The sequence below is a fragment of the Artemia franciscana genome, chromosome 1 (assembly GCF_032884065.1).
Source record: "Artemia franciscana chromosome 1, ASM3288406v1, whole genome shotgun sequence".
Classification (NCBI taxonomy): Eukaryota; Metazoa; Arthropoda; class Branchiopoda; order Anostraca; family Artemiidae; genus Artemia; species Artemia franciscana.
The window spans coordinates 30,597,980-30,617,262 of record NC_088863.1 but is presented as its reverse complement, the minus strand read 5'-3'; the positions used below and the strand labels follow the sequence as shown (position 1 = coordinate 30,617,262).

At 36.6% G+C, this 19,283-nt stretch overlaps 1 protein-coding gene across 2 annotated transcripts in view; it reads left to right on the top strand.

The window, feature by feature from the left end:
- Positions 1-19,283, top strand: part of LOC136028432 (transcription factor SOX-6-like) — a 60,430-nt gene that overhangs the window by 37,893 nt on the left and 3,254 nt on the right. The window contains exons 5-8 of one of the 2 annotated variants that reach the window (XM_065706278.1): positions 5,386-5,460; positions 7,598-7,673; positions 10,277-10,341; positions 16,521-16,642. In XM_065706278.1, the coding sequence (XP_065562350.1) occupies positions 5,386-5,460; positions 7,598-7,673; positions 10,277-10,341; positions 16,521-16,642 (338 nt within the window). The remainder of the gene's footprint in view (positions 1-5,385; positions 5,461-7,597; positions 7,674-10,276; positions 10,342-16,520; positions 16,643-19,283) is intronic. The other variant, XM_065706283.1, reaches the window with a different exon arrangement.

The window sequence follows — 19,283 nt, the reverse complement described above, 5'->3', positions numbered from 1 at the left end:
GACATCTACGCATGACATCTAGGATAATTTCAGTCATGGTTGCTCTAAGGGTGTTTTCATCCAGGGATTCAGCTAGGAGCTTTTGCTTATTTTTCAACATATTGATATGGGAGTTAAGCATTGTGATCTGTTCTACTGTTGATTCATGACCACTGTATTGGATTATGAAGTCAGACCAAAGATCTCGGGAGCTTGGAGCATGGATGTTGGATTTCCTTTTTGATTCTTCTCTAGACATATCTGTTTTTTAGACATGATAACAATGATGAATCAAAGCCTTAACTCAGCAAGCAAAGCAGGCTATAATAGAGGTACAGCAGTACAACAAACTAACAGCAGTCAGGCAAGCAGGAACCATGAAATACTGAGCTTCCAATTCGGACTCTAAAGTATGCAGTAATTAATAATCGCCTTGATGCGCCTTCACTTAACTAGAACTCTGTTTGGTTCTTGTCTCTAAGTCCGTTAAAACAGCGCTATCTGTTAGAACTAATGCTTCTTTGCATTAGATGGCGCTAAAATAAAAACTGGTAAGGTTTTGACTTCTATCAAGGAGACTGGCTCCAAAAAAAGCAGCATCAAACTGCTGCACAGTCTATTGACATTGTTCAAAAATTTAGGTACCTTCTTTCTGTCACCCACAAGTTATTTTAGGCATATGTAAAATCACTAAAGACTTTCAATATTTTTAAGTGTTTACAGATGGCCAAACCCAAAGAAGTCACTAGATATTTTTGGTCAGGGCATAGAGAATACCTTATAACTGGTACGATACGTCACTCCTACTCATTTCCTATAATCCTTCTTGCGAATTTAAGGTCACTAGTAAATAAAATGGAGGAACTACAAATTATTCTTGACAAAAACCAGATTGATATTGCTTGCCTTACAGAAACATGGTCTGCTACAGAAGATTCTTGCTCGATTTCTAATCATGACTCCCATTTTAAGCCCAGATTGGACAAAGATGGTATTCGTCTATCTCATGGTGGAGGAGTTGCTTTTTTTTGTAAGTGTACCCTCCCAAATGGGATTCTATCATTTTCTGAAATAGAGAACAACTCCAAAACTGAAGTTTTATGGCTCTGGACCAGACCCAAAAACCTCCCAAAAGACGTATCTTGCATGATTTTTTGTATTATTTATTACCCTCCCCGTAGTGGATTTAAGAAGGAGCTGACGGCATATCTGCAACTTTATACTGACAGAATTCGCCACAAGTACCCCTATGCTGCAATTACATTATGTGGTGATTTTAATGAGCTAGACCAAAAATGGCTTAGCGCTGCTCTTAGTCTTGACCAGTTAGTCAAGTCATCTACACGCAGTGATAAAACCCTAGACTTGATTTTTACCAACATTGAAGATTACTATTGTGCCCCGAAATAGCCCCTCCATTAGGGGCAAGTGACCATCTATGCATTTTTTGGACCCCTTTATCATCCTTTCCCCCTAAACCATTGATCAGTTATTCATATAGACCTATTACTGACGAGAAGATTGCCCATTTTAAAGTAAAACTTAGCTCCAAATCCTGGGCCAATATCCTATGTCTTACCAATGGTGATGAAATGGCTTCTAAGTTTTCAGGGTGAACTTTTCCAGTTATACTGTGACACCTTTCCAGTGAAAAAAGTCAATTACAAATCCAATTGTAAACCATGGATAAATAAAAAAAATTTGTGCCTAATAAATGAACGTGATAGACTCTTTAAGGAAGGATTTTTCCAGGAATCTCGAAAACTTCGAAACACTGTTATTAGTGAAATTCGTAAGGCAAGAAAAGAGCATGGTGCTCACGTGCTCCATAAGTTACTGTATTCTAACCCTAAGAAATTCCACAAATGTATCCAAGATCTCATGGGAAATGTCTCTTCTAAGTTTCTCTTACTGGATAGTAATGGCAACCCAGTGAGTGCTGACATCATAAACGATTATTTTACTTCAACTTGTAAAAACTCACCCGCCACTCCAAAATAGCCGGCCAACAGTGCATTGAGTGATATTCCTGTGATTGGTAATACATCAGACCCAGCTTAAACTCGAAAATCTTGATACAAATAAGTCAGTTTCCCCAGGTGATATCCCTACCCAATTTGATTGTGAAATGTGCCCATTATTTAAGTGTACCTCTAACTGCAATTTTTAACCAATGTTTTGTAGATGGTATTTTTCCAGTGTGGTTTTTAAACGAGCTATTGTATCACCTATACCGAAAAACAAGACCCCAAAAGTCCCCTCTGACTTAAGACCAATATCAAAAACCTCTATTTTCTCTAAAATTTTTAAAGTTTTATTTACAATTTCCTCTTTGATGATATTCAAGATAAAATTAACCCAAATCAGTTTGGCTTTAGGCCGAATCATAGCACCACCCATTGTTTATGTTATATACTTGACACTGTTTTCAAACATCTTGATTTAAGTAGTTCCTACGTTGAGGCTATTTTTGCTGATATTGGTAAAGCCTTTGACAACTTGGATCATCAGACAGTTATTGATAATGCAAGGGCTTTAGGTGTCAGAGATTTTGTTTTACGTATAGTAGCTAGTTTTTTATCTGGTCGTGAGCAATGTGTAGTCCTCCGTAACGGAGACTCATCAGGTTTTACCTCGATTTCCTGTGGAGCACCCCAAGGGACTAAATTGGGTCCTTTAGCATTCTTAATTGTTTTTAACAATGTTTTACCAAACTTTGACAACACTTTTAAATTTGCGGATGATTTGACATTACTTAACCTTTGTCAAACCTCAAACACTTTGGGTGTTAAACTTGACTCACTCATTAACAACTTAAAGAATGATCTTGCCAATGTTAAACTCAATCTGAGCATACCGAAAAGCAGTTTAATGCTATTCTCCTTTTTAAAAAATATACCCCAAATCAATAATTACCTTTGTATCCCAAATTTAAACATGGTTAAGCTACTTGGTGTGCACTTGGACAATGACCTTAAATGGAAATCTCACTCTTTTCACTTATTTAAAACAGGTGGTTTTCTCCTTAGATCTTTCCCCCTTCTTAAACGGTTCTCCATATCAATCCAGAACCTTAAAATAATTTATTGTTCATATATAAGACCTTGTCTTGAATATGCTTGCCCTGTCTGGCACCCTGGACTGACCAAATCCCAATATTCTAAAATTGAAAGCATTCAAAAAAGAGCTATAAAAATTATACTGGGGACGTCCTATACTGCTTATGATGAAGGTTTGGCTAGACTTGAACTCACTACATTGGAATCACGACGTCACTTCCTTACCATGAACTTCGGGCACAAGTGCCTTAGTTCTGACTATCATCGACGTCTTCTTCCCCCCTTCAAAGAAAACCCCCCAATCCTTCCCAATACAAGACTTAATGCTCGTAGAGCTCCAAATACTCAACTTGACTTGTGTCCCCAAATGTTGACAATGAGGTACAAAAACTCTTTCGTTCCCTATTTTGTTTCGCATTTTAATAATTGATTTAACTTTGTAACTATGTTTATCCCTTAACATTTATTTTATCATTGTAATTATAATTGTTCTGATGTGCTTATGCTAGCTTGTGTGCTATTTTAGCCAATAAATCATATTCTATTCTATTCTATAACAACCATCTGGGTTTCTTTTTTGCCGTGATAAGGGTTGCTTCTTATAATGTAAAATAATAAAAAAATATCTTTAAATTTTGTTCTTAGTACTTTTGGGAAAATTTTATCTACTACTGTTTTGTTAAGAATTAATTGCTGTTTTTATTTGATTAGAAATGAGTAACGGGTGCTTATTCATGAAGGTCTGCTGGAATTTGGGTTTACTCGAGCTATTTCCTAGGTTTTGATTGAAGTAAAAAAGCATTCTGTTTTTTCAACAGGAAATGAATAATTCTGAATAAATGAGGATTTTCTTCCTTTTACAGTAAAGAAATTATTCTAACTTAACAATTCAAAATGAGTTCTTAAATGAGATTTTGTGTTTTAGGAAGTATTGTATAATTGTGACTCTTGTGATTTAATTTTGAAACAGGCTGACTATTCCAGTTTTCATACCCCGACCCAATTAAGTTCTGCTTGTTATTTAACTTAGATCAAGCAGTTTGCTTAATAGAGAAAGATGTCTCTTCCATGTATTTTTTCTGCCTCATCATATACGAGTAGATTGAATGATCCTAGAAACTTCGCGAGCAGGGGGGGGGGAGGATTCAGTCGATTGTCAATAGAAATTTCTGCTGCTCATTTTAAAAACCAATACCGTGTGAAGGGCAGTCTTTCACTCCTTCAATAGACATCGTGTCCCCAAGCCCCCTCCAGCGTTGCTGGTATCGGATCAGAAGATGTACGTTGACAAACGAACTCGTTTGTCGGGGTAGGATATTTGTTGTGCAAAATTATAGAGATACCCTAAATTTTGGACCTATTTAGTCAGTCACAAAGAGTGTAACTCTTTACAAGTTTCCACACGTAACTTATACGTGTGGAAACTGGCGCTAGTGTCCACCGAAAAAACTGTCAATGCCATCTAGCCATTTTGCGACACCTTGCTTTTTTTTTCAGTGCAGTAATAATAATAAGTAATTTAATTAATGTCATTGCTAAAATTACGTTAGTGATATATATCTGGTCTCATTTCCTGACAGATAAATTATCGTAAAGCTTGAAAAAATGCCAAGTGTCGCCGAAAGCCTGATGACGGTAATAGTCTTTTGCCGACATTAGCGCCATTTTCTATTCGTATAAGTTCCCATACTCTTTGGCCAGTCAAAAAAGGCCAGTCAAAGCTGTGAAAGATAGAATAGTTAGGTGATCTTTTAGTATGTAGTAGGACCCAACGAAAAGTAGGTCGTCCTCGAATGGACGGGAAGATATCGTAAGAAAAGATTTAAGGAAAATGGGAACTTCCTGGGAGGGTGTAAAGAAGGAGGCTTTGAACAGATTGGGATTGAGGAGTAGCGTGTTGGTCTCAGGCGGCTTGGTGCTGCATTGAGTTGGTAGTAGTAGTAGTAGTAGTAGAAGTATATTAGTTATAATTTAAGCTTAAACGAAGGCTCTTCTAATTTTCAACACTAAAACCTTTGCTTGATTAGCAATTTGTGGTAAGATATGTGTTCAGCTATTTAAGCTGATGAAGATTTTCTTATCGTTTCCAGCGTTATAAAAATCCTAAAATGATCATAATTTGGACTAGATTTAAGACAGTTATGAGATTTAACACGATTTTCAAAACATTTTTTCATAGTGCACATCACTGTAACTAAGTATTTTTCAGCTAATCGTTTAAGCTGGTAAAGCGGTTTAAGGCTCGTAAAATGAGATTGTGCTTTGTTTTAAAAATTTGCTGAAGGCCTTTCTTGGTGTATACTGCAGAATTTGTCTTTTGCAGTTAAACTAGGCGTCTTTTTTTTAGAATTCAAAAGATACTTCTGGCTTCTCTGCTGCGTTGACACGTGGTAAAAGAACAGATTCAGAGAGTTCAAATCAGGTATATTTTAATTTATCTAACCAACCTCTCAAAGTTGTTTTCACGGTTATTTACTACAGTGCTAAAATTTTGCACTACATTCTTCAACACTAAATATGAAAGTTCAGAATAGTAAATTCAATTTCAGCATCTGTCATTTAGCTATATAGAACATACAAAAGAACAGAACAAAAAACGTTACCATGGCAAGCAAAACAATACCTTCCCTTAGGCGTTGTGAATTTCCGTGTAGTAAAAGTCTGCTAGCGTTCTATTTAGTTGTTCTTTTTAACTGACATTTTACTGTTTAATTATTGACTCACGAATGATTTTTCATTCGTTTTTTTTTCTTTTTCGTTGTCGTTTTTGGCATTCTTTGCCAGTTTTCGTGTTTTTATGATATCTTTTACTCCGAAGTCCAAATTCACCCCTTTTGGGCTTGTGATAGTGATTCTTTGAGATAAATATCTTATTTTTTATTATGAACAGTTTGAAAATCATTTTGGTAAATAGAAAATCAGGACCTATGTATCTCAGTACAATGTCCAATGTCATATTAGTTAGAAAACAAAAAAAAAAACCTGAAACGGTGCTTGAATGCTTTCCCATGTCCTTTGAGGCCAAAATGTTTAATAGCATTTCTTGGAAAGTACGTCTTCAGGATTTACTAAAATCCTCGTGTGTGGTTTCACAACCGACTTAAAAAGTTAATTTTCTAAGTCCAAGAATCATTTCGCCAGAAAAGTGGCGTATTCGCTACTCTGCTCCAGTTTTTTACTATTCTCTTACTGTGAAGTAAAAATTTGTCCTATTTTCGCTCTTGTGGATGAATAACCTGAACTAACAGAGCGATTCAGCTTTGGAGCAGTAACTTTGATAGTTTTTCCTTTTATTGTTTTATCATCTATTTTATGAACATGTAGGGTTTTCCATTGCTTGGGCGCAGTTCGAAAGCTCTGTCAAAGCAACAAGAATATCAATCCTTAATGTTTTTCGTGTTTTCCACGGGTAGTGGCGGTGTCAGTTCATGATTTTTTTTTTTTTTATGGGGTTAGGAGGTCAGGAATCTATCCTTCGAAACCTCGGGTTTTTTTTTGGTTTCTTTTTAAACTCTCCAACGAAAGAACCAAAAAAGCCATTTTTTCAGTGAAAATACCGAAAAAAAGTGTTTTTCAAAATTTAGAGAGGACAAAAAATCTTGGGGGGCCAATGCCCCCCATCTAATTGAAGCCATTGCCTGGTATTCATTTAAAAATGCCATGATTTTTTTCTCTTTTTTTGTTTCACAAGTTTATAACTGTCTTCTGTCTTTCTTTAAGTGTTTCTCATTTATAAATCATTCAATGTCAGAATATACATTTAATACTACTACTACTGCCACAAATAACTCACTGCAGCGCCAAACCACCCGACACCAACTCAGCTGCGTGCGTTCCTCCTCCATCTCGATCTATTCAAAGCCTCTCTCTTTATACCCTCCCAAGAACTTCCCATGTCGCTAAAATCTGATCTTATGAAATCTTCCCATTCAATTCGGGGGCGACTTGCTTTTGTTTGACCCTACAGGGTGGCCAACACCTTCTAAATACCAGCACAGAGTTGTTGGACAGGGGGAATCGGGATTTCACCTGGTCCAAACGCCCTCCCTCAAAGACTAATAACAGTGGCCAAAAAATGTACTTTCGTGTCCTGACTCATCCTCCGCTAAAGGTTGGATGCATTCGTAGGTACTTAAACGTGCTTATGTACCCTACTTCACGTTGCCTCAATATGAATCAATATGTAGCTCCTCCTTTTTTAGTTAGCGATTTTAATTACTAAAATTATCCATTCATAGTGATGGTTCCACCCATGCTCTAATGGAGTATGTGGAATGGTAAATAAATTATGTACACACTAACCGATTGTTTCCACTTGAAAAAGAGATAATGATTGTATGTATAAAAAAATATTGTAAATCAATATATAAGAGGAGGGCACTTTACATGCCCACATGAGGGTCATGCCTCTGACCCCCTTCTATGACTCCTCTTCGTTGACTGGGGTACTTTTCCTCTTTTAGAACCTCGGTGCATTCTTTCTACAGTCTAAGAGATTCAAATAATGAACGAAATGAAGCCTTTTAACGTTTTTTTATTTAATTTTTGTTCTATTTTAGCCCAAGAAATTAAGTGCTTATCAACTATGGTCAAAGGAAGCTAGAGCCGACCTGTTGAAAAGAAATCCACATTTAGGTAAAAACCACCTTTTTTTAGTCGTTGTCTTGATATATCTCTATAGTGGTAAAAATTGTCATGGGATGAAACATGTCAAATAAAATAAAAAGTAATTTTTAGGGTTCTCCGATGCACTGAATCTAATGGTGTGCTTTTTAATAAGGGTGCTTTAATTTTTTGGGATGTTTCTCTTCTTTATTGAAAATCAGACAAATTTTCTCAGGCACTTAGCTTTTGATGGGTAATATTAAACTTGGTGAATTATATATATATATATATATATAGTACCGGGAGTCCCGGCAATTTGCACGTGGCTTCTTCTATATATGGATTCTCACTATCACTTGTCTTCTAAATGCAGGTAATTACTTTTTTTATTGGACCTTTAACTTTTGCCTCGACTTGTCTTTTGTCATTATGACAGACATATCGCCATTATGAAAGACTTTTGCCTCGACTTGTCTTTTGTCATTATGAAAGACATATCGCCAATTCTTTGTTTCTCTTAATTGTTCAGGTGGTGGGACAAAACTCCTTCTTTTGCCTCGGCTTGTTTTTTGTCGTTATGAAAGACATATCGCCGAACCTTTATTTCTTTTAATTGTTCAGGTCGTGGGACAAAAAATTATTTTTCTTCCAACGATTTATCTAGTCCAGGTATTTTATTTTCAAAGGTATGGTAGGCATTGACGACCACCTTTGTTTCTTTTAGTTGTTCAGGTGGTGGGACAAAACATTTTTCTTTTGCCTCGGCTTGTCTTTTGTCATTATGAAAGACATGTCGATGAACCTTTGTTTCTTTTAATTGTTCAGGTAGTGGGATAAAAACTTCTTTTTCTTGCAACAATTTATCTAGTCCAAGTTTTTTATTTTCAAAGGTATGGTAGGCATTGATGATCTTATCCATGCCAAAATACCAAATCCGATCATCATCGCTGTCATTTTCAGTTTTGACACGTTTTGATTCTCGATGTCCAGGCTGATTTTCATTGACTCGTCCACATGTTCGGTGTCGAATGTCTTCTAACCGCGTGTGTCTTTACTCTTAGTTTTCATTTTTGACCTGCTCACATGCTTGGTATCGCATGTCTTCTAACCGCGTGTGTATTTGCTCTTGGTTTTCTTTTTTGAGCCGATCACATGCTTGTCGCATATCTTCTAACTGTGTGTGTGTGTCTTTGCTCTTCATTTTCATTTTTTAAATGTTTTTGGATTTCGGTTTTTTCAGACAACTTAGCGATGGCGTTTGCTTTAGCTGTATGTATTGGCGCTGTCGTAATTTATGGTCCAGGTTGTTCTTTTTCACAGCGTATGACGTTTGATAGTTCAGGTGTTTGTTCCAAAGAATCATTATTTATAGTAACTGCAACTGCAAATTTTTGTTTTTGGGCCTTCCAACAGACATGATATTATATAAATAACTGATGCATTGGAAACTCAAAAGGCTTATTTATGCTATGTGTGACATCATGTAAGAAAAAGCTTAAACGATATCATAAGAATTGCTTATATGATGTACTAGCATAGTACATGACATCATTTGCAGAAACCAAAATTAAGGCTCTTAACGAATTTTCTCAGACTTCTGACCTATCTAGATCTTTTTTTTTATGTGAGAATATTCCAAGATACCAATTTTGCCAAAAAAACATGGAGCCGTTTATGAGAAAAAAAAATACGTAAAAACATAAATAAATACATATATACAATTACAATTATTGCTTGCTTATTTATAAAGATAGTATAAGTACATAAATACATATACAGTTGTTGCTCGTTATGAAGATAGTATATATATGTTACTGTGAATGTCAAAAATCTGGTTAGGGTTGACATTCACCCGTGAATGTCCAAAATCCTGTTGGGAACTTTGGACATTCAATTTGGATTCTGCTTGGATTCAATTAACTTTGCAAATCAGCTGTTTCGGTTTTATGCAAGCTTTGATGGGAAAATTTAAAGTTAGATTAGATTGGGTTAGGTTAGGTTAATAGGTTATAAATCTCAGAAATGGGTTAAAAACCTAACTCTACCTAACCTAACCTGTCACAATCAAATCTTGCTTAAAACTGAAAAAGTTGACTGGCAACGTTGACCTAAATCCAAGGAGAAAAAAGGTATTTCCAGTTGAAACAGTTTTCTAAAATTTTCTCATGAAAAATTATTTAATGAGAAAATCTTAGAAAACTATCCAACTGGACAAATGTCCTGACTAATAATCATCTAAGAGATAGTAGAAATTATTCGATAAAACAAACATGACAGAAAATGTGTGTGTGGCTGAAATATCCAATAAGCTGAACGATAAATGTGGCTCGGTTCCGCTTTCTAGGGCTAAAATGAAATAAGGTTGCTAAGTTTGAAGGAAATTGGTATTTCATGGGAGGATGTAAAGAGAAAAAGGTTCGAACATGTCGGAGTGGAAGAGGAGCGTATGTCGCTGTGTTGGCCTTAGGTGGCTTGGCTATGCAATGAGTTGTTAGATGTACTGTAAAAACATGCATGGTTATATTTATAAATGGGCACATTTATATTTAAAAAAGAAAACTTTTTCCATTAGATATTGTAATTTTTCTGGTCAAACTAAAGAACTTAAATCTTATCGTTTGTTTTTGTTTCAGATTCATCACAGATAATGAGAATTTTGGGCCAACAGTGGGAAAGTCTTCAAGGACAAGAAAAATCGGTATGTATACCTGGGAACCAGCAAACCAGAGTTATTTAGTGTTAGTCATATGCGGTCCTTCAAAGTAGAAAGAGTATATTAGAAAAAGAAATATAAAAAGGATTCCAGTTAAGCCACGTTATCTATGCACACTGTTCATTTGAAGATTGTTCACATGTAGCCTTTCTCTATAAGTCGTGTCAATATTTGCCCATGGTCATACTTCATTACCACGTTTTTGAATGTCCTTAATTTGAATTTAAAAATTGCAGATTAGTTTTGCTTAGAATTATCTAACTACTCCCTTTTAAACTATTTTTCCTAGAAAACCCAAACTTGAAGAAGATATTACCCTAAAAAAAAAACTACTTAAAATTCAGATCTATCTGTGAAATATCAACCTTACCTTGGACCATAGTTCCTCATAGGGCGTCAGTGAGTAGCCTTCAGTCTCCAATCTTCTTTCAGTTTTGTCGCTACGTATATCTCCTCCCACTCTTGGATGAGACTCGTTTAGAGGGCTCTTCTGCCATGTTCGGACGTCCTACGGAGCGTGTTCTTTGGTCTTCCTTAGTGGCATGCTGAGGCTATACCCAAGGTAATGCCATCTTCTTTGTCTTACAATTGAAGCTATGTCTGGTTGGCCTGTGCAGAATGGAATTTCGTCGTTGCTGACATGGTCTTTCCAACTGGTCCTTAGGATCTGGCTTAGCCACTTATTCACAAAGGCGGGCTTCTCCTATTCCTCAATTGCTAACTTTAGTAATTTCATAGAGTCTCATAACAGAAAAAAAGTTGCTTTGGAACAGGCTGTGTTTCAGCTTCTGTGCACTATGGATTTTCATATTGACATGAGTCGTTAAGATGTTGGCCAATACTATTCTGGTCCGTAGTTCTTTTTCAGTCACCATTAGAAGCATTTGTGTACTCCCATTGTACTTTCTAGTTACCTGAAGTCTGTAACTTGTTGAATGTCTTCACCTCCTAGATAGGGTCCTATGGAGGAACTGCCAATTGACATAGCTTTACTCTTTAGAGCGCTGATTTATAGTCTGAACTGTTCAACTTCCTTCGCGTGTTTGTTCAGGAATCTCTTAAACTTCTGCTTCTTGGCTTCTATGGGCCTATATTGTTGGCGCAGTCGACCTCCTGATAAAGCTTGAATAAAACTCAGATTCCATGTCTATCTATTAGTCTAAAAAAGTAGCCGTCAACTACGACGAAGAAAAGAAGTGACAGAGAACAACCTTGCTTGAAGCCCGTTACAGTCTTCAAGTGGCGCGTGTTACGGTTAGAGGTTCTAATGCAGCATTTCGTCTCTTCGTACATAGTAACTATTCGACGAATTAGTTTTTCGGTAACGTTGCAGAATAACAGGACTCTACTATTCATTAGACTCCTCCAGCACTATGCATTAAGTTAATTTAAGGTCTGCACTGGACATTACATCAAACAAAAATCAATTTGTGAGAGTTTAGTTGAAAAGGATTTATGTTATTGGCTAAGGCCTAGTAGCAGTATACCCCTACCTCCCTTACGCACGTACTGTCTATTTCCATACCGAGTAGATTCTGCTTATTTTCTTCCTAATGACGATTCATGGAGACGCTTGTCACACATTGCTTTAATACGTTGGAACCTCTTTAACTTTTACTTTTTAAACTAGTAAACCAAGGTTGTCCCAGAGAGATGGCTTATCGCTGTAGCTCTCTCTCTCTCTCTCTCTCTCTCTCTCTCTCTCTCTCTCTCTCTCTCTCTCTCTCTCTCTCTCTCTCTCTCTCTCTCTCTCTCTCTCTCTCTCTCTCTCCTCTCTCTCTCTCTCTCTCTCTCTCTCTCTCTCTCTCTCTCTCTCCTCTCTCTCTCTCTCCCTCTCTCTCTCTCTCTCTCCTCTCTCTCTCTCCTCTCTCTCTCTCTCTCCTCTCTCCTCCTCTCTCTCTCCTCTCTCTCTCTCTCTCTCTCTCTCTCTCTCTCTCTCTCTCTCTCTCTCTCTCTCTCTCTCTCTCTCTCTCTCTCCTCTCCTCTCCTCTCTCTCTCCACTCTCTCTCTCTCTCTCTCTCTCTCTCTCTCTCTCTCTCTCTCTCTCTCTCTCTCTCTCTCTCTCTCTCTCTCTCTTCTCTCTCTCTCTCTCTCTCTCTCTCTCTCTCTCTCTCTCTCTCTCTCTCTCTCATCTCTCTCTCTCTCCTCTCTCTCTCTCTCTCTCTCTCTCTCTCTCTCTCTCTCTCTCTCTCTCTCTCTCCTCTCTCTCTCTCTCTCTCTCTCTCTCTCTCTCCTCTCTCTCTCTCTCTCTCTCTCTCTCTCTCTCCTCTCTCTCTGTCTCTCTCTCTCCTCTCTCTCTCTCTCTCTCTCTCTCTCTCTCTCTCTCTCTCTCTCTCTCTCTCTCTCTCTCTCTCTCTCTCTCTCTCTCTCTCTCTCTCTCTCTCTCTCTCTCTCTCGTTGGGATTCTTCAATAGAACTAATACATTTCCAATGAGAATGCAAATTTCCCAAATTTGTCGTTTATCGTTCCGCAGCCGACTTTCTGACTTCCATTAAAATCATTTTCAAACAAACTTTTGTATTGATGTTTGTATTTATATCGACAAGTCCAAATCAGGTGTTTAGATAGATAGGTAGATAGATAATTTTTATTTGCAACAATTACATAAATAGATATGACAAACCAGTGCACATGCTTGGTGGCAAACTATAGCACTGACAATGTTACACTACGAAAACAAAAACTAGCAGTGTTGTAGCTGCAATTGACAACTAGCAGTACAATTAGCAGTGTTGTAGTAGTGCTAGTAGTTCTAGCAGTGGTGCAGTGTGCTAGTTGTTGTATACAACTAGCAGTATACAACTAGCAGTGTTGTAGCTGCAATTCTCTGGCATGCAGGAGCGGTTCGAAGGGGGGGGGGGTTACTCCCCCCTGGTTTTTGCAAAGTCATGTTAGTTATTTATTTGGCCTCATTAAGGTCCCAGGTTGTAAATACCGAGGCAGTCTAAGCTGTATTTTCTTTCTCCTGGAAAGACTTTTGCATTTTCAAACTTTTTAGTAAAGGAATGACTGGTTTTGACAACACTCACCTTCAACCATGGATTCATTTTATTTTATCGCTTAATTTTATTGATTTTTAATTTTGCTTTTTGTAGAGTCGTTCAAATTAAATCAGGTTTAAAGGGATTGGTAGCAACTCTCGCCTTCAAAACCTGCTTATGCTCGCATATGATTTGTTTTTGTCTGGTCGTTCAGATCTAGCCCCTACTTTTTTTGAAGTCATATAAGTCGTTTATTTTGGCCTCATGCAGTTCCCAGGTGCTCAATTCAGTCAGAGACAGTCCAAGTTGTATTTCCATTCTCCTGAAAAGACTTGTGATTTTCAGACTATAATTCCGGGTTTAAGCGAAGTCGTTTAAATTAAACCAGCTTAAAGGGGCTGGACTGGTAGCTTATCAATTCGCCTTAAAAATCTATTTATGCTGGTATATGATTTATTTCTATCTGATGGTTCAGTATTTTGGGAAACTTCAACTGAAGCCTGACTAGATAATATGAACAAACCAAAAGCAATAGACAAGGTTACATGCATCAAATGTAGGTCAAACTTGGACTGCGAGTGGAAAAGAAGGTAGGACATTTTTTTAACACAATTGAAAAGTAATTAAAATTCAAAGAAAAGGAACCCCCATGAGACCCTTTCAAAGCAAGTGTATACAGGACAGTGAAAAAAAAAACTCGATTAAAATACGAGGGTGAAACGGATACAATGCTTGAGAAGGACAAGCAAGATTTGGATGTGCTTTTTCTACAGAATCTTTTCCCCCAGGATAGGAGTACTTTTAAAGACGATAAGATACCTCATTCAAGTCGAGAGGTCATTGTTTGCCTGGGCCGAAATTAATGAGCAACGTTAAACTTATAACGATCAGGAATTAGATAAGGAATTATTCCACATGTGAGCCTCCGCCTCTTTATGGTAATTTTTTGATGTCACGCCATCGGTCAACGCAAATGATGAGAAGGAGTCAAATATGGGGCAAGATGTATCCAATCAAAGACCAAACAAAGTATTTTGTTACATGTGTTACCAAGCTAGAATATATTGTGTCATTAGTTGTTGGTTCCAATGACACTCTTAAAATTGTCCAGGGAAATTTTACGGTGAATTCAAAAGATATCTGGATAAAAATACAATCTAAATCATCTTCTGCGTTTGACCTATGTAAAGAGTTAGCATTCAATTGCACTGAAGAACTTGTTCATAATTCAACAATTAGTAGAGTTGTTGTCGAAAGTTGCTGTGACGATTTTGAAAGTATTGTTCACAGGGGTCTAATCTTTAGCGAAAACCAAAGGAAGTAGCCTACTTCATGTGGCCCTAATCAATCAAAACTGATGGTATTCCCTGATGATCCTTCAATGTAAGAAATGAAACAGTGGCATTTTTATCCGGGATGGTATGAGGATTACCAGTTCTTAGAATACAATATCGAGAAAGCTACTGCCTTCTGGTTCGTGTGTTTTGTTTTCTCTAGTGGTCCCAGGAGGGACCAATCCGAAAAAGCTTGGGTGGAAGACAGTGCGTGGCAATGGCACAAAATGAAGTGCAAAGTAAAGGTGAAGAAGGGAAAACTGGCAAGTCATTTCTCTTCCGAGTCACATAATAGCTCTAAAACTAAGGTTTTGCAGCAAGCAAAAGGTTAAGAGACAAACAGAAAAATTTCGAAAAACCTTTTGAACCTTGCAAGGACCCTAGCGAGACTGGACATTGGCTTTAGGAGAACCGAAGAAAAAACGACAACTTTGTTCAAATTGTTCAACTTCTAATGAGATATGTGACAGCTCTTCATACCCGACATAGACCATACAAATTTATCTATTTACGGACAATCCCTAGAACGAGTTCATTGACTTTCTTTCTTCAGAAGTCAGGGAGATGATCCTCGACAAAGTCTAGGATTCAGAATTTTATGCCGGATACGACATCCAATGCTTCACTTTCTGATAAGCTTTCAGTCTTAATCCGCAATATCCACTCGAAAGGGACACCTAGAAAGAGACTATTATATCCTAGTCAGCCTAATGTTAAAACCGGCCAGGTTATGGCAGAAAGTATAATAGGAACATTGTCAAGGAGAGGAATTCCTCTGAATAAACTAGCTTTCCAGTCTTACGACTCTGCAAGTGCGATGTCTGGTCAATTTAACGGAGCCCAGCAGAAAAAAATCTGAACTTCTTGATCGCAGTGTGCCTTATATTCTCTGCCAGGCCCGCAGACTAAACATTGTTATAGAACATAGTTGCAGATCACCGCTTTTGATAGTCGAGCTCGTCAAGATCCTTGACGAAATATACGTGTTCTTCTCTTCATCTACAAAACATTTTGCTGTCCCTTAAGAAAAACTCTCTTCGATTGACAACACCCTTAACCTCCGAAACTTATCACGGATGAAACCATACAAGCAGTGGTTAGTTTGTTTAAAGCAATAGTTTCAGCCTTTTACGGAACAAAACAGATAAAGAACACTAATGCGAAGACGAAAGCACATAATAGCGGCCTTCTGAAAAGGATTCTAAACTTCGATTTTACCGTTAGCTTCATGTTTAGGGAAAAAAAATCATGTACAAGATCAGAGTATCAACAGAAAAACTCGAAGAAGAGGAGATCAACATCACCGACGCAATCGAGATGCTTAAGGCTATGAAGAAACTTTTCAAAAGAATATCGGAGGATGAAATGAAAGATTTTATTTAGAGTGCAAAAGTGTTTGCCAGAATGAGAGAAGTCGATCCAGAGGTAGACTTCTTCTCTATGAGTCGTTTAAATGAGGAACCCCCCCCCCCGTAGCCTGGGTGCTTCGGGCCATCCCTGCAGGCATAGATTATTTGGTTATTTATATCTAATGGTTTTAGTTTTTCCAGCTCAAAAAAATTGTCGACTCTGTCCAAAGCTTAGACTCAAAGTTAATGACTTGCTTCGTATCAAAACTGCTGTTCGAGGATGCTAATAATTGTCTAATCATAGGATTGTTGAGGAAACTGGAAATTTTACAATTTTTCACCAATTGGATGGCCTTATCTTCCTTCTTTTCTTTTTTTTTTTTACTAGGCCTATTGTTGTCAACATTAGCTTATTAAAATTTACTATGCTAATTCACTTGTTAACTCTCATTTAACATAAAATTTGTTTCAGTTTTCTTACTTAAATTTTGTTTTGCAGTACTGGAAGATGCTTGCGAAAAAGCAAAGTGATTCTTTGCCACCTCTTAGCGCTAGAACTTCAAGTAGGGGTCGTGGAAGACCTAAGGGATCTGTAAACTCCTTATTTGGGAAAAAGACTAGGTGAGAACAATAATTAAATTGTTTATAAGTAAAATTTATTTTTTCATTTGGTTTTGCATATTTTTTCCTGTGATGGGCATTAGGCATTTCTGGCCCAATATCGGGTCATTTACTTTGGTTGAGTAACAAGTGTGATAATTAGAAATTACAAGTAAAATCTGTCATTGCAATTTTCTACATAATTGTCACACTGTGGATGGAGGAGGATTCATGTTAGGGTACTACCATATCAGCCAAACAAGAATGATTAAAAGTGAAAAAAAATTATCTTTTTAAATTGTCTGGATGCTTAAAATCCTTTCGTGAATTTTAAATTTGACTTAATGAAATCGTAGCTTGTTATTTGCGTGATATTATTTTGTCTGTCGTAATTTTCCTTCTTGCCTTTATATTTCCGTTTTTTATCTTCTCACTTATCATTTTCTCTTGCTGCTCAAACTTTAAAGCACAAGTATAAACCGCTTATATTGTTTATTTAAGCATTTTTTGATATCTACATTTTTTTTAAATGGTAACAATAAAAAAAAAGTTTACTAAGCTATGCAAAAAAAACTTATTTTTCACAAAATATTCGTATTTGTTTTCTTACTTCAACATGGATTTCAACGTGTACACGTCCTAAGAACTGATTAAATTAAAAAACAAGTTTTTTCAGCTGAAAGTAAGTAGCAACATTAAAACTTGAAACCAACAGAAATTATTATATATATGAGGAGGGTTGCTCAGGGTATGGGGGAGGGCATGTTACCTCCACACAAAAAAAAGTATTTTTTCACAAACTATCCTCATTTTTTTTTCTTATGTCAGCTCAAAGATTACAACGTGTACTCGTGTTAAGAAGTTTGTGCTGACTGAAGCAATCACTGAATACTTAAAACTAAGCATATGAGTCGAAATACTGCTTCAAAGGAAGGAATAATCATTTAGGAAGAATGGAAGAATAGATTTTCGAAAAACTGTTCATAAAAAAAGGGAAATAATTATGTCTGTTTTTTTTTTTTTTTTTTTTTTTTTATCTAGCTGATATTTCTGAATTCTCAGTTGTAATCAGTGGAATGGCATTGGTTTTTTTTTCAAACATCTACTAATAAAATGTTGAAACTAAAGTAAAAATTCACACAAGTTGAGTTAACCATGGAAACGGATTGCAACTACAATATACTTCAGAATTTCTCACTTTCTCAATACCAACCAGTCACAAAATATAGTTATGTTTTGTGTTGGGGTTGCATATATTTGTCCATAAAATTATCTAAACTGTCATATATACCGCTGAGGATTTTCATACTTATTTTGATACATGCTATCCAATCATATTTTCACGATTAGTTGTTCATAAGTCAGAATTTTTACAGGACATTTCTCTTACTTAATACTAAACCTGAGTCAAATTTCAACTTTTTATATTTGTGCTCAAAAGACAGATTGAGATTTAAACGTTTGAGTTGAATATCTGAACGTCTCAAATTAAAAAAAAAATTAATTAGAAATCTCGACAGCCTGAAACCCTGAGATGGATTGATCACCAATCCATACCTATCAAATACAAAGATAACAAAGACATAACTATTGGTTTTTAAGGAGTATTTGGGGCGTTTTTATAACTTACTATTTTTTGCATCAGTATTTTTATACCATTTTAATTTCAACAGACTTGTTAGAACTTTAACCCTCACGAGATTTTAGATTAAATTTGCGACCATTTCCACTACCTACCTGCGACACATAATTGTCGAAGTTCCCTTTAAATTTCGGGTATTTCTTTGTTCGTAAGTTTGTCAAAGCGACTTGTTATGCGCCCCCACCCCCTAAAGAAAATCATGGATCCACCCCTGTATGGTAGCACTTTTAGCTATTCATGTGAGAGTTATTATGACAAAAATTTATCATAATAGCCTTATTTAGCCACTATTGTTTGTCACATGCCAATTACTGACGCATTACACTCAAGTTTAACTGGTGAAAAACGTTTGTGTGATAAATATTGCAGACACAAAGATGGAGACTCCTAGATGATATTCGAATGTACTTCCCACAAAAAAAGTTCATCTATTTGTTCAAATGATAAGCGCTCATTAAGAATTTCATTCCCGCTAAAACTAAGCGTTTTGTAGCCGGTAAAATGTTTGAAGCTCATAAGCTTCGTGAAATTGTTAAAAAGAAGTAAGAAAGTTAAGAGAAAATCTTGAGCCATATTTAGCAAAAAGCCCAAAATTGAAACTGTAACACTGATCAAAACATGGCAAAAAAAGAAGAAAAGGCACGAGTATGCCAACACTTCTCCCGATTTTTTTTTTTTTTTTACTATAGGCGAAGTACCTTGTACTCCTGCGAAGAGTTTGAATATGTGTCTTGTATACAACTGAATTCTGAATTGTAATTCATGCTAATTCAGTTTACCACTGAATTAGCAGGGGTTTGACAATCTCTGACAAAAAAGCAGTTAAGAACTCTTTGTGCTACGGTTTTGTTAGTATGCCCTGTACATGGATGTATGTAAGGTTTTGTGACGATAAGAAGTATAGAGGAGAATTACCAAGTTCAAGTTCTGCGACGATCTTTAAGGCCACCAATCCGTGAAATAAATATATCTGCGAAAATTTTATCACTTTAATACTCCAATTTTGGAACAAAAATCGGG